At 34.8% G+C, this 13,985-nt stretch overlaps 1 protein-coding gene across 2 annotated transcripts in view; it reads right to left on the reverse strand.

The window, feature by feature from the left end:
• The window catches only part of NBEA (neurobeachin), a 560,398-nt gene that overhangs the window by 76,059 nt on the left and 470,354 nt on the right, over window positions 1-13,985 (reverse strand). For both annotated transcript variants that reach the window (XM_068419495.1, XM_068419505.1), the window contains one exon: window positions 6,858-6,977. In XM_068419495.1, coding sequence (XP_068275596.1) covers window positions 6,858-6,977 — 120 coding nt within the window. The remainder of the gene's footprint in view (window positions 1-6,857; window positions 6,978-13,985) is intronic.

Here is a 13,985-nt window from a genome sequence, read left to right on the forward strand (position 1 = left end):
TTAACCAAGAAGCCACTGAAAGTTGTAAGAATGAAAACAAGAATGAAGGAAAGGGCAACACTAGCAAGGGCTAGAGTTTTTTTCAAAACCTATTTACATTTTTCTCAGACCAAGTTTGGGTTTCTTTGTTTCATAAGTGGGCTTGTGCCAGTTCATCTTCTAATAAAGATTATGGCTAGAGAGAGACAGCTTTTTTGGTGTTTTTCCTCTTAAGGACAGGGAACAGATACCTCAAATATCTAACTGTTTCAGGGTCATATTTAGAGAGATCACCTTGCCCATTCCTCCATTCCAGAAGAGGCTCAGCTATACCATCTTTCCTGCCAGATATCTGTCTATTTTGTTTTCCCAGAATTGGAGTGACAGTAACTCCACAATCCTTCCATCAATGGACTTCAGTATTCTTCAACTGAGAAAGTTTTACGTAACGCCTGGCCTGAATCTTTTGCTACACAATCTAAGCCCATTTTCCCTTGTCCTAGCTATCAATTCATCCCAGAAACAGAGAACAAATTATTGTTTTCTCTTTGCATAGTTTATTACATGTTTGGAAAGCATTATTGGAAAGGTTTTAAGGCCTATCAGCTCCTAAAAGTCCACGTGAAGGACCATGATTTTACCTTCTGTATTGCTACGCTGCTTAAGTTTTAGTTACAGGTTTGTAAAATATTCTTTTAATCTCCTCAAATTAGCTAGTAGAATTACTCCTAAACAGTGCATAACTTAATTTACTCCTATATATACTTTGGCCTTATTAATTTTGTCACATGTTCATCACACAGAAGCCAAAATAAATGTTTTTAGCAACCTCTGTGGTCTTTAGATCAGAGATTAAGATTGCATACTTTTCTGACAGGATCTGCTATTTTTCATTCCCTTTTATGAACAGTGTAATTTGCCATACAACATAGCTTCTTACAAATCATCAGCTTCATACTTTAGAAGGGTCATTGTTAAACTCACTCTGAAGACAGGGACAAGGAGACTCAGAAATTAGCATGAGAAAAATGTATCATCTCAGAGATGGCATTTACACTAGGGGATAGGACACAGAGGACCCTCTGTCTCACGATCTGCTTTCCACTTGACAGACAGAATAGCTGATAAGTGGATCCTTAAAACTCCTATTGCACCTTCAGTGGCACTAGTGGTAAAAGGTCAATGCAAAGCCAGGTCTATGCAAAGGAATGCTTGTTTGAAGCTACCATGATTTTGAGAAGTCTATGTTTCAAGCTACAAATGTTCAAGAAAGACAAATCTCAAAATATTATCATCTTACACTATAAACATTGAGTCAGCCAAAGTAAATCAAGACACAAAGGAAAACATCAAAAATAACAACATAAAAAGCTTCCCCAGAAGTTACATCTCTTTGCAGAAATAAAATGAGGGAATGCAAAGAAAAACGACACAGAAGACCAATATTTTTTAAAAGTCTGGTATTTTTAAAACATTCACAGAACAATTATGCAGTCTAGATGCATATTGTTATTGTATGCCATTCAGCTGATATATAATTTTTCATTAACTGATATAATTCAGTAAATGTTATTGGTTTCTTTGCTCTTGCCAAAACATATCAAAGGTTCTAAATAAATCTTTCCGACTACATCACCTGTCATGGGTAATTTCTTACCACAATAAATATCTAAAGTTCAAAGAGTTAATAAAAATAAGGATTCAACCTATCTAAATCCATTTGCAGTAATTTCTGTTTAGTTGTCCTTGACATTTCACAAGCTGGTAACCTCCTCTGCTCCCCTTTCATTCACACTTCTAATAAGACAGTTTAGCTTTCTATCATTTAATAGTCAGCTACCTTTCAAACTGCCCAAGAAGCTTGGCTCTTCTCAGATGAAGAATGATGTAGTAAAGCTACAGAGGGGTGTAAAAAAATGGTGAAATGAATATTATAACAGACATTTCTTGTCTGTAAATGTGATCTGTAGTTTATTTTAATAGCTATACTAAAACCCCAAGGTATAGTTAACAGTATTATATGCCTTGTGTCTTCTTATAAGAAAACATCCCCAAATGCATTTTCTAATTTACAAGCCTGTGACAAATCCAAGCTGCTGAGAAATTAAACTTTACAAATATGTCTTGGGGTGATAGAGGACCACTATTAACACTATCATAATTGTACACCACTTGCATCAAATCTGACGTTTCTGTTTAATATGTTTTGCTAAGGGTATACCATTTTATGGCCTCCCAATGAAATCAAATCCAACCCAGACGTTTTCACTTTTCTAAGATAATTCACTTCAAAGTTTTAAAGCTGCTATTTCTTTTTCTTTCTTTCTTTTCCTCCCAAAAGGTTGATCCCCTGGCATCCATTAATTCCACAAGAGCCTAGTACTGGGTCAAGGAGTCAGTCATGAGTACCTCCATTAACTGTGTTAATTCACACTAAGGTACCTTAATGACATTTTGTCAGAGCTACCTTTCTAACTTCTAAACACACTATTCAAAAAGTAATATAACAAGTTCGAGAGGCATTAGGAAAGATTACTGCCTGAACAGGAGGTTCTGGGGAAGTCAATGTCACCAAAAACTGGAGCCGGGGTGGGGGGGGAGGTGGAAAGGAAAAAATGTGAAACCTGACTGGCCAAGTTATGGTCATTTCCGGGTGACTTGCTTCCTCAAAGGTCACTCCGCAAACACTCATTCTTCCTCCAGCTTGTACTGATTATCTCAAGAGAAGGTCGATGTTGATGAAGGGAGACACAATAAAATAAACTGTTACCTAGGTTCTCCCTTGTGTGTTACCACTCTACCATAGTACATACTGTATTAATTCTGTTTAATTCACTGTAGGTGAACATGTTTCTTTGAAAATGAACCAAAACAGCCCAAACTTAAGGAACAAAACGCTCTAAGTAGATCTTTAATCATCCATTGAGCAATAATATATCATACGCAATAATATATCATACGCTACATTTTTCAAAGGTGGTGTACCTTTTACCACAATTCAAGATGTAGCAATTACGGCCTGTTTTTCAGACTGATCAAACTACTGCCACAGCCCTGTTTTCATTAACTCAGTGTGAAACAATTTAGTTCCAGAGGAAACTACACATAGGCAAAGGGAGAGAGGGAAGGAGGGAAAGGGAGAAAGGGAGAAAGGGAGAAACAGAGAGAGAGAATGCCAGAGAGGACACATGCGTGTGAAAAAAGGAGATCGACTCGCAGAACTGCAGCTTCCTAAAGAGACAGACATTCTTTTGCAAATGTCAGGTATTTGTTTTTTAAATTTTAATGCAGAATTTCTTAAAAGTGGTTTGGATGTTTCTTTTAAAACTATATGGAGACTGCAAAAGAACACTTGTTGGAAGTGTCTGCGTTGCTTAAAAATCTCAATTTACTAGTTAAAACTGACCTACTTCAGAAGTGACTTAAGCACTTAAGAATAAAGCATCTCATAGTCCTCTTTCTTAAACAATAACTGATGAAAAAAAACCATAATACAGATTTTACTTTCCTAAAAAAATTAATTTTAAAATCTTGCTAATAAAGAGTTAAGGCAATTCATATCATTATTTAATATGGTACTTGAAAGCAAAAATTGTGGCCATCTTACAATACACAGCATTGAAGAATGTCAGATTAATTCATTACACAGGCTGGTTTTTTTTCATAACCTGTGCCACAGTAATTAATGAGATTAGTGAGATCAGAGATTAAACGTACTTAAAGGAGCTCAGATAAATTTCAAATATATGATAAGGAATACATGAATAATGAACGCTTGCTATTCTTAACAGTTTTCAAAGTTTGCTACTTTGATGGATAGCCCATATTCCATGTGCTTAATATTTATTATAAAGACTCAAAAATCTTTAGAGTGGGAAAACAGTTTACAGCATGTATATCACGTGGGAATCCACACTGCCAAGGACCCCCATTTATAACTGCATGTTCAGCCAGAAGAAGCTATACAAATATGCAGAACACTTTGATAGAGAACATGCTTTAAGATTTCGTACTCACATGCAACCTCTATACATGTTCTCTTTTGCACACTATCTACTTTCTTGCAGGACTGCTAGATGAATTTTTGGATGTTTCACACTCTCAGAGCTGAAGGTCTTTTGTTGTGCAAGACACTGAGTGGTTGCTGCTCTTAAGGAGAGTGGGCAAAATGGGTAGAGATTTTGAGGGGTCTTCTTGGTAGTTCCCCAAACCTCACTGCTTTTCCAGTCCCTGAAAACTTGATTAAAATGCTTGAAAAGCCTGTAAGGCATTCCAAGCAACTAATCTGAAAAAATGGGGTATTTGTGGTATTAATAATAGTTCAGTTTCCCATCCTTTTGCAGAATGAACTCTGAGGCCTCAGGGAAAAGTTGGCCCTGATGTCATGGCATTGAGAAATGCAGTTCATTAAGATCTTAAGCAACAAACAACAGCAACAATTAGCTGCTATACACATTCTTGATTTATAACTAAGAAACACAGACTCTACAAATGGAAAGGGCCTAAAGGGTCAACTAGGTGATGCAATACACTGAATGCTGGTATTAAATACATTAAAAAATCTCTCATTTCTATCTTTTTTTTACTTTTTCTTTTTTGTTTAGATAGCTTATGAACTTTTTCTATTTGCTTTAGCATCCCTTAAAGATTTATCTTATTTTCAAATCTGCTTTTGTTTATCTATTTTTATCTTAAACTGAATGAACTCATAATAAATCAATTCAAGGTTAATTTGTAAACACATCTTGCCTGCATCTTCACTAATTAACAAAACCATATTTTAAACAGCATCTTTAATCCCTAAAGTATCACTGAACAGACAGGTCAGGGATTATCTGGACAAAACATTTATTGGCTAACATACCTCATCTGTGCCTCCCATATTAGATTTTCTGTAATGACTTAGCTCCAAGTAGTATCTCTCTTTCTAATGGCATAATAGAAATGTATATATATCTAAACCCGACTCTGGGGCTCTACGGCAGGCTCTCCAATGTATTCTAGAATACATTATTTTGCAGTCTTTCCCCTAGTGCAACTCTGACCCTTAATTGTTACTATTTTACCCAAGTTATTCCCAACTCCATTCTTTAAATTAAATGACATCAAAGTATGTAGCTACCCCACATCTTCACCTTTTTTCTTCCTTTTCTGAAGGTGAGTATCTGGTTTTGAGCATCTTTTTAATACTTGTTTTATTTTAATAACTTGGGGTTTTCAAATAGAAATACATTTTGTAATGCAACAACTATCCCTCCATAATTCCCACATGCTTGCAATTTTCATACAAACCTTTCTGGTACTTTCATACAAACATTTCTGTTCTTTGTTTTACCGATAACTGATTAGGTTGCTAGTTTAGGAACAATCCTTTCACTAATTGTACACAGTAGCTGAATACCATCCCTCTGTCTGTCCATAGACACTCCTTTATCTTTTGCAATGCCTTCATGTATTTAACTGCCCTCCTCCTGTGTACTAAAGCCAGACAAGAAGATTACAGTCACTTCCAACTGTCTTCCCTTATTCTTCAGGTTAAAGCTCTTATCTTTTATTTCAGCCCCACTCCTAGGAGGCCATTTTCCCAGATATTCTGGTGGAATTCCAGGAATAACAGATTTCATTGAAAGGGAAAAATCAAAATGTCAGCACTTTGAATTTGAAGAAATAGCTTCATTTCAAATACAGTAGATATTAACTTGAATTCCTTCCAACAAATTCTGAAATTTCCTTTGTTTTTCTTACAAAGGTAACAGTGATAGTAATTAAAATACTATTAACTTCCAGAAAAGCATAAAAACCATGAAATAGGTTGTAAGAGGTTTAGGTTAATTTCATTTTTTTAAAAAAAGCATATTCACCTGTATGTTAAGATGGCAATACAATTTACAATTAGTTATTCTAACTAGAAACTAAATAATAACAACATGGTTTGTCTACATACACTTCTAGGACTGATGGTAAATTTATATAAACAGGAGATCTGGAATAAAAGTAAATCAACAAATCAATAAATCTTCTTCTTTTCTAGAGTTAAGCCAAAAATATAATAGCAATGTGACCTTAACTTTAGCATTTCCTCGTATGAGTGGCAGTATGAAAATAGAAGAGCGAGATATTCACTTTAAAATAACGTTTAAAAAAAAGAGCAATTAATGCTGCAGCCTTTGCCTACCTTATTATTAGAAAAAGAGAATCAAGAAAGGACCATATTATTCAAAATATTATTAGATTTTGGTTTCTTTCTGATGAGGTCCCATGTATACGAACAATTAGCCTTTGTATTTAACAATAGGTAAGGAATAACAACAGTAAAATCACCCTGCTCTCCGGCTGTTTCTGTATATCGTGTAGAAGTTGTTTTAATCTAATGCGTATTGTTGCATAATATCCCCAGGCACAGTCAAGTAAAAGATAAAGCTGTACAGAAAAGCCAACATTTTAAATGGGTCTTGTCCTTAATGCTTTATTAATTGCCCCAGGCAATGCAAACCCAGAGCTAGGCAAGCTATAACAATATGACACTTTAAGGTCAAATCCAATTCCTGCTGTGTTTTATGGAGTGGGCCAAATATTGAGTTAACAGCAGGAAAGAACAATTTATTGGGCTTTTCTCCATCTCTTGATTATCTGATCTAAATTAGATCAGTTAGGTTGTTTTTCTCTAAAAACAAAACACCTTTTGTCCACTCAACTTCAAAGAATCTTTGATCATTTCTGTTAGAACAATAATCTTTAGTAATAACTACCTTTCATTTAAATATATCTAGTATACTGAATATAAAGAATTGAAATATAAAACCCCCTTTGTTCCTACATAAAACAAAATATCACAAAAGGAAATGCACATCTATCAGGTTTTTTAATGTACATGTTACCTTCACATCTGAGGTATCTCTTTGGCTGTTCCTCCAAGACCTGGCTACTGAAGAGAAGGTTCGATCTGGGTGGTCAAATTTGCCATCGTTTGCATTTAGAAAGAATGTTGTAAAGGGCTCCTGTAGTCAATGAAATGAAGACGGTTTAAGAAAATAGCAGAAGGAATCATGCAGCAGGTTTCTAATGAAATCCAAATTACTTTTGCAGATCAAAATACTTCATAAAGGCAGAATTAAAGAAAAATATGGAACCTCATAGTTATATCTATGCATGGGTATCTGTACTGAATATCCTAGTACATTTATTGTCACTAACACATTTTGCACACACAAATCTTGAGTTCTGGCAGAAAAGGTTATTTTATATATTTACTCTTCCTTAAGACTAATTACCCATCAGTGGCAGAACTATGTACTTAGTTCCAGTTCATGATGGTTGCCTACTTCACTCCAACCATTGTAAACACTCTCTGTGTTATTTATATTACCATGCTTTGTTTACCCCTTGTAAGACGGTATATCAAACTAAAATCTTTTAAAAATCCCCTGCCTGGATTTTCCTTTTGTTTTCATTTTATTTAAAAGACCTCAGGGGCTTCCATTTGCCTCATGATGTGCAGAATGGTTGTACGGTCATTATGAGGCTGACTATGGTTGCAGGATATCTAACTTTAGCATTACTTCAGGGCAGAGGTACAGAGATTAAATATTTAGAGCTTTTACTTCTGTTAATTCTATCTGAAACCACATTCCCAATACTTACTAAATGGAAACAGCTATTAACTTTTGGGTAGGAAGAGCTCAAGTCTTAGACAGACTGGAGAATACATTTTCATGTCACTGCATTCCACTGCAGGAAAGGTGCTAATAGGGGACCAAATCCTTAATTTGACAGCAGAATCTGAATACTGTGATCATTGCCAGCTCCCTGGTTTTCCAGCACCACTCCATTAGCTCTCTGATTCAATTAATATTTGGCAATATGTCCACATGGATGGAAACTATTTCTTCCTCTTTTCCAAAGTGTGATGGGGAATGTTTGAAAAAGTGTCCCTGTTATTAAACTCACACCCAAATTTATTTCCTTGGATATCCTGATCATTTGGAAATTTCGTTACTCAAGGCAGTTCATAATCACCAGATCATAATTCTTATTACAGTATTATCCATTTACTATTTGAATTTTATTCTATATATTCTCTGTTTCCTTTTCTGAAACTTTTGAACAAAGCAGGGAACTCCTCCATTAATAAAGAAATTTTGAGGGAATTATGTCACATTATATGTATTGTGTTTAAATTTCCCAAGATTAAAGAGGACTGAAGTAATTCATTTTCTGTAGCATTTAAGAGCAATTAAAATGTACATAAGGAAAGCATGGATGCAAAGGTAGTGAAAGAATCCAAAAATAGGAGGAAAATAAAAGAGGGAATTCAGACTTCCAGAGACCACTGTTCCTCTAATTTTTACTCCACATGTCTTCCCAATTAATCTTTTCTATCATACACAATAGTCAACACAGGCTACTTTCTTTCAAAGAAGAGACAAACTGTAAAATTCTATCTCTAAAGGAGAAGGAATGGGATATCTCTCTTATTGTATTCATAGTATGCTGGTACCTTTGAAGTAGCTTAAGGGAATTGTTTATATTTGAACAAAGATTTTTTTGTTCTTTTTTTTTTTAGCCAGGGGCAGAATCTTAACTTTCAGTGTACATCAGTGCAAATATGGAATAGTTTTCATTATAATAATGCAAGACATTCTACTGCTAATTGAATGGCAGATTTTTTTCCACATCTTTTTTTCTTTTTTTTCTTTTTTCTTTTTATATTGGGGATATATATCCAAAAGATACATTCAAAATAATAGGTAACAATCTAAGAAATATACTTTCATCAGTACATTCATTCCCATCAGAGAATCCTAATATGTGTTAAAAATTCACTAAAAATATTAAATAAAAAATAATCACAATATCATTTCTTGTTGGAGGGCCCTAACTCCCATTGCACAATGACTTTTTTTTGCACTCATGAATATTGAAAGAGTGCATGGCAAGTGAGGAAGAGGTTTATAATTTAAATAGAATATTAAAATTTAACAGTGGCTCAACTTGGTGAGCAGCATAAAAGTATCACAATGAATTGTAATACTGAAAGAAAAGAAATTAAGTTTTTATATGTCTAGATTTTACAGTGCTCCATATAGTGAACTTCAGGTAAAATATAAATGAAAAAGCATATGATTCAGACCTAGAGCTAGCAAATGGAGAAGACTATACACAGAAATTGGATTATATGAATTTAGCCTAAAATTCTATTACTATTATAATTTTAACATTAAATGTACATTAAATTCTTTCAAAATTAGAATTATTTTGGTTTTAACTAAATTCTCACCCTCCAAAATTCTCTGTATATATTTGCAACAGCAATCTTTGCAAATTATGCTATTTCTCTAGCTTACCCATACTAAAAAACTTTATATGTTATTGATCTGAGCACAAATAATTCTGTCTTCTACCAACCCCAACCTATCATTTTTTTTATTTATAAGATACGTGTAATTTGTTGTGAATATCATTGTGCAGCAGACTGTGGGTCACTGCTGAGGTTCTGAAATCAGAAGCAGTTGATGGATAAAAAAAAAGGAGAAACCAGAATAATGATGTAATTACAATAAATTATGTAAAAACATTAATCCAAAATTCCATGACAACATTATTTTAAGCATCTGAGACAAATATACAAAAGCAATAAAATTCATAATCAAGGATTAAACTTTTAATAGCTGAGCACTACAGGGTGCCCTATTATGCTCTCCTGCTTTGACTTGTTGTACCTATCTTTTTGGATTTTTAATCCTTAGCAGAAATTCAGAGCTTCCACTTGCTTTATCTCAGACCTCTCACATAATTTTAAAGTAATTTTTATTCTCTGGAAAGTCAAGTGCTTATATTATATAAATACAATTCATATCTGTACTCAATATACTCATTTAAATACTGTTATTCTATGATACTGATTACTGTCATTTCATGTAAAGATTTTGTTTCTGTGAAAGCTATAAAGCTGCACAACGTTTTCATTATAACCCCATCTCACTCATTCCTAATATTCTGAATAAAATTCACGCCTTGTTCACTGCCAACAAGAAGAGAAATTCGTGGGGTACTTGATTACGATGAATACAAGCTTGAGGTGTGGGAACAAGTAATTTTTCCATTCAACAGCACTTCTCTCCCTCCATCCTCCTTTTAACAGTGCCTAGTCCCATTCGAATCATTTATGGTGGGAGTAGGGCAGGGAAGAGGAAGGGATGTGTCATTCTGAGACATCTCATGTCAAGCAAAAATGTCTTTTCGGCCATTTATAAGAGGAGAAAAAGAGAGTATTCAGGGTTTTGTCAGAGTGACGTAGACCTTTTGTCTGATATATCTATGACTGTCTTGGTCAGACCTACCAAATAGGAGACTCAGACTCACTTCTGTTTACAAGAGGATTTCAAGTCCTCCCCACCTTTGAATCTCACTAAAAACTACTTTCGGCTCAATCAGACCTGACTCACAGTAAATCCAGAATTTCTTCTACCTTATGCAAGTACTTAGTTATTGTAACAGAAACTGGAAAGCAATCATTCTCTGCTAACTTCTTGAACACAATGTCAAAGAATCATGCTCTCTAATACTGGTCTGTGTTTCAATGACTATGTAACTGATTCACCCAAACACAACTTCTTCTGATTCACAAACACAACAGCAACTACTGAGAGCACCCAGTTCCATCATAGCTCTAGCCTATTTCACCTAAAAATGTGAAAACAATGATGAGATTCACATTCAAGCCAGAATTAATTCTTCTGTCTACTTTTCTGTTTTCTTCTGTCTACTTTTCAGGCTGACATTCAAGTCACGGGAATATTTGGCATTCTGATGTTGAATTCTCTGTTTAAAGTATTCTACCTACTGCAACTCAAATACTCACCGGCCCATGAGGAAAGCGCATGAAAAAATTACCCTAGAACCAGCTAGTAAGGTCACCTGTCCATAAACTATGAATATTTAGTTTCATTGATACAAAAACAGAACTGTGCCAATAGAACAGTGCATCCCTTTCCAGAATACCTTTTATCCTGTTTGCTGGAGCAAACTTGTGGGTGATGTTCGCTCAGATTTCCCAAGGAATAAGTTGAATTTCCTAGGTTTGATCTAAAGATGTGCGATGTGCAAAAATGTTTAACCATTATTTGATTTCAGCAACACCTCAAAGGAGAGGAAGGCAGTATTATACAAACCATGGTTTTTATCATCATTATTAAGGTGACTGAACAAAACGGTAGATTTTCACATTCATTATCTATCTCTGTAACTAGTTATCTAACCTTTAATAAACTACCTCTCAACTTAGAAAGCTGATCACTTTCAAGAAACAGATGATTTTGGATATAAACCTAACATTTTTAAGAACATGCAGGATTCATTTGTAATTATAGCATTAAAAATTTCTAGGCTGTGGCTCAGTTCATTTCTTATGAAGCTAGTTAGAGGACTATTTCCTGACCTTTCAGAATTCCAGTATTATGGAGTGGTCTGAAATGCACTATGGGTTAGTTTAAATAAACATGTACAGGTTACTTAAGAATTATAATTTCAATTCACATGAGTGTGTACATGTACATATGCATGTGTTTGTGCAGGGACTCTGTACAGAAAAAGGGTGTGTGCATTATCTTGCTTTGGGAGAGTTTCAGGATCAGCTGTATAACCCTCAAAAGTGACCATAACCAATTTGATATACGGCCTGGTGAGGCTGAACCATTGCTTATCCTGATATTGCCTTCATTTTTCTACTAGCATTCTTACAGAAGAGAATGGAGCACACCTAGACTTGTACAACCAACTCACAGATAATACAAACAGAAGTTTTGCAGATGCACTAGTAGCCCATAGCTTCAGTTAAGGATTACACCCTATTCTATTAAGTATAATGAAAGGCAGAAGAAGAACAAAAATTAATAATAAAATTATTATAGTTGCTGTAATTATCAGTAGCTTCAACATATTATATGCTAAGCCACTGTCATATTTTTGAAAACACAATGAGATAGGTCAATTTTAAAGATGGATTTTTACTGGACACTCTTAGTACACAAAAGAACTCAAGAGAAAACTACTACCAGTGAAAAATTTATTAATGACAAAATGGAGGCAGAGATTAATGATATCACAATCAATTAAACAGGACAGAACTGAGGCTAAGGCATAAAGTGCCTTGTATAAAAGTAGCCTGATACATCAGATAAAGAAAAGCAACATAGGGAAATTTAAGGCAGTAGGGAGTGGATTATCACAGAATTGACTCAGAGATATGATATTACAAGCAATGTTTTGAAGAGGATTGACAGGAACCAGATTGCATCTGTCAAAGCCAAAAAAGCAAGATTCAAAAAAATTTTTAAGGTTCTGTGGCAGTTACAAAACTCTACATAAACATACTTCAGAGTGGCTGAAACTACTTTTCCTACTGCAACTACTATTTCCTTCAATACAAAAGTCTAGGTATCTAGTTTCTGCCTCTGGATCCCCATTACTCTGTAGTGTTTTGTTCTGCTTTTATCTAGACTATCTCATTCTAAGTATACTTTGTGTCACAGCTTTTTGTTTGTTTGCTTGTTCACTTTCAATTTCTCTTTTTTCTTTCCCTTTTATTTTATTCTTTGGTCTTCTAAGTCTTCTCTCATGATTTTACTTTCCATTCTTCTCTTTCTCCATTTGTTGCCGCTTTCTACCAAAAGCTCTACTGTAACACATGTCTTCACACGAATCTTCTCCAATCTCTTAAAATACTGAAAGCATTTTTCTGTCTGAACCTCTGCATCTCTTATTGTCACCTTCCTCTTCCTGGACTAGACTGCAATTTACCTTTTATAAAATGTTCTTACACAGTCTTCTTCACAAACTCATACCAAAACACTAGCTCAAAAAATACAGGAGCAAGAAATCCTGCTTTAACTTCCAGAAATCTGAGTTAGCCTTATCTATAAACTTCACTGGTGTAATCCTCTCCCGGAGAATTTTTCATCCTTTATTTTGTAGCGAAAAATATCTCTCTAAGGATCAGTATGACTTTATAATCCCCAAAGCTATAATCTTTTACTGTATCTATACATACTTTATTTCAAATCTTTATTTTGGGTTTCATTATGCAGCCCTATCCGATCTCATCACGTTATTTCTTTTTTCCCTTTTCTGAGCTTTAAACTTTCCCCACATCTGTCTCCCTCTCACTTCTGTTGTTTCCTCCCACTAGTGGTTGCTTTTCTTTGCTGGTCACTCCTATTTAAATAATCTTCAAAATACCTATCTAGGTGTGCCCCCGTATTTAAATTCTCCCTTTGTTGCTTTCACCTTCTTGCCAGAAGCAATCTCTTCCCTGGAAAGCACTGCTTTTCCTTTTCTTTTCTGCTTGCTATTCTCACATACATTGTTTGCTCTAACAAACGTAATTTGTCAGGTCTATATTGCAAGGTCATCAAGGCAGACACCTTGCTCTCTCACTCTTTAAGGGCAAAAGAGAAAGAGAGCAAGAATACCTACAGCATTACATAAACAACAGTACTAAAAATGACACAGCATTAGCCTAATACAGGAAATGAATACTCCTTGGTGTGTTGTACATTCAGCCTGTAAGCTGACTTTCAGACCTAAGAATTTGCTGACTAGCAAGAGCGGCTCTTTTGTTGAACAGCAGCCAAAATTAATAGATAAACATGAAAATAAAACCACTGGTTTTAATATACTTTAAGGCAAAAAAGAAGCACATAACCATAAAATGTATTCACAGTACATGAATAATTTAGCAACACTTAAAAGGAGTACAGTGATCACTCTATACAGGAGTGTAAACAACGTTTAGTTCCTCACAGGTTAAGAAGCATATCCTGAACTCATAGACACATGGACTCTTCCCTTCTGAGCAGAAAAACAGGACATGTCTAAGGGAAGCTGAGATGAGTGAAAACTCAGATCTCTAGCTTTGTGTGGCTCTGCTTTGCTTGATTGTGTGCAAAACATGCTTAGAATACAACTTATGCGAGAGATTTTTATTGGCAGGGTGCAGTTTAAGTTCA

The sequence above is a fragment of the Nyctibius grandis genome, chromosome 2, assembly GCF_013368605.1.
Source record: "Nyctibius grandis isolate bNycGra1 chromosome 2, bNycGra1.pri, whole genome shotgun sequence".
NCBI classification, from domain to species: Eukaryota; Metazoa; Chordata; class Aves; order Nyctibiiformes; family Nyctibiidae; genus Nyctibius; species Nyctibius grandis.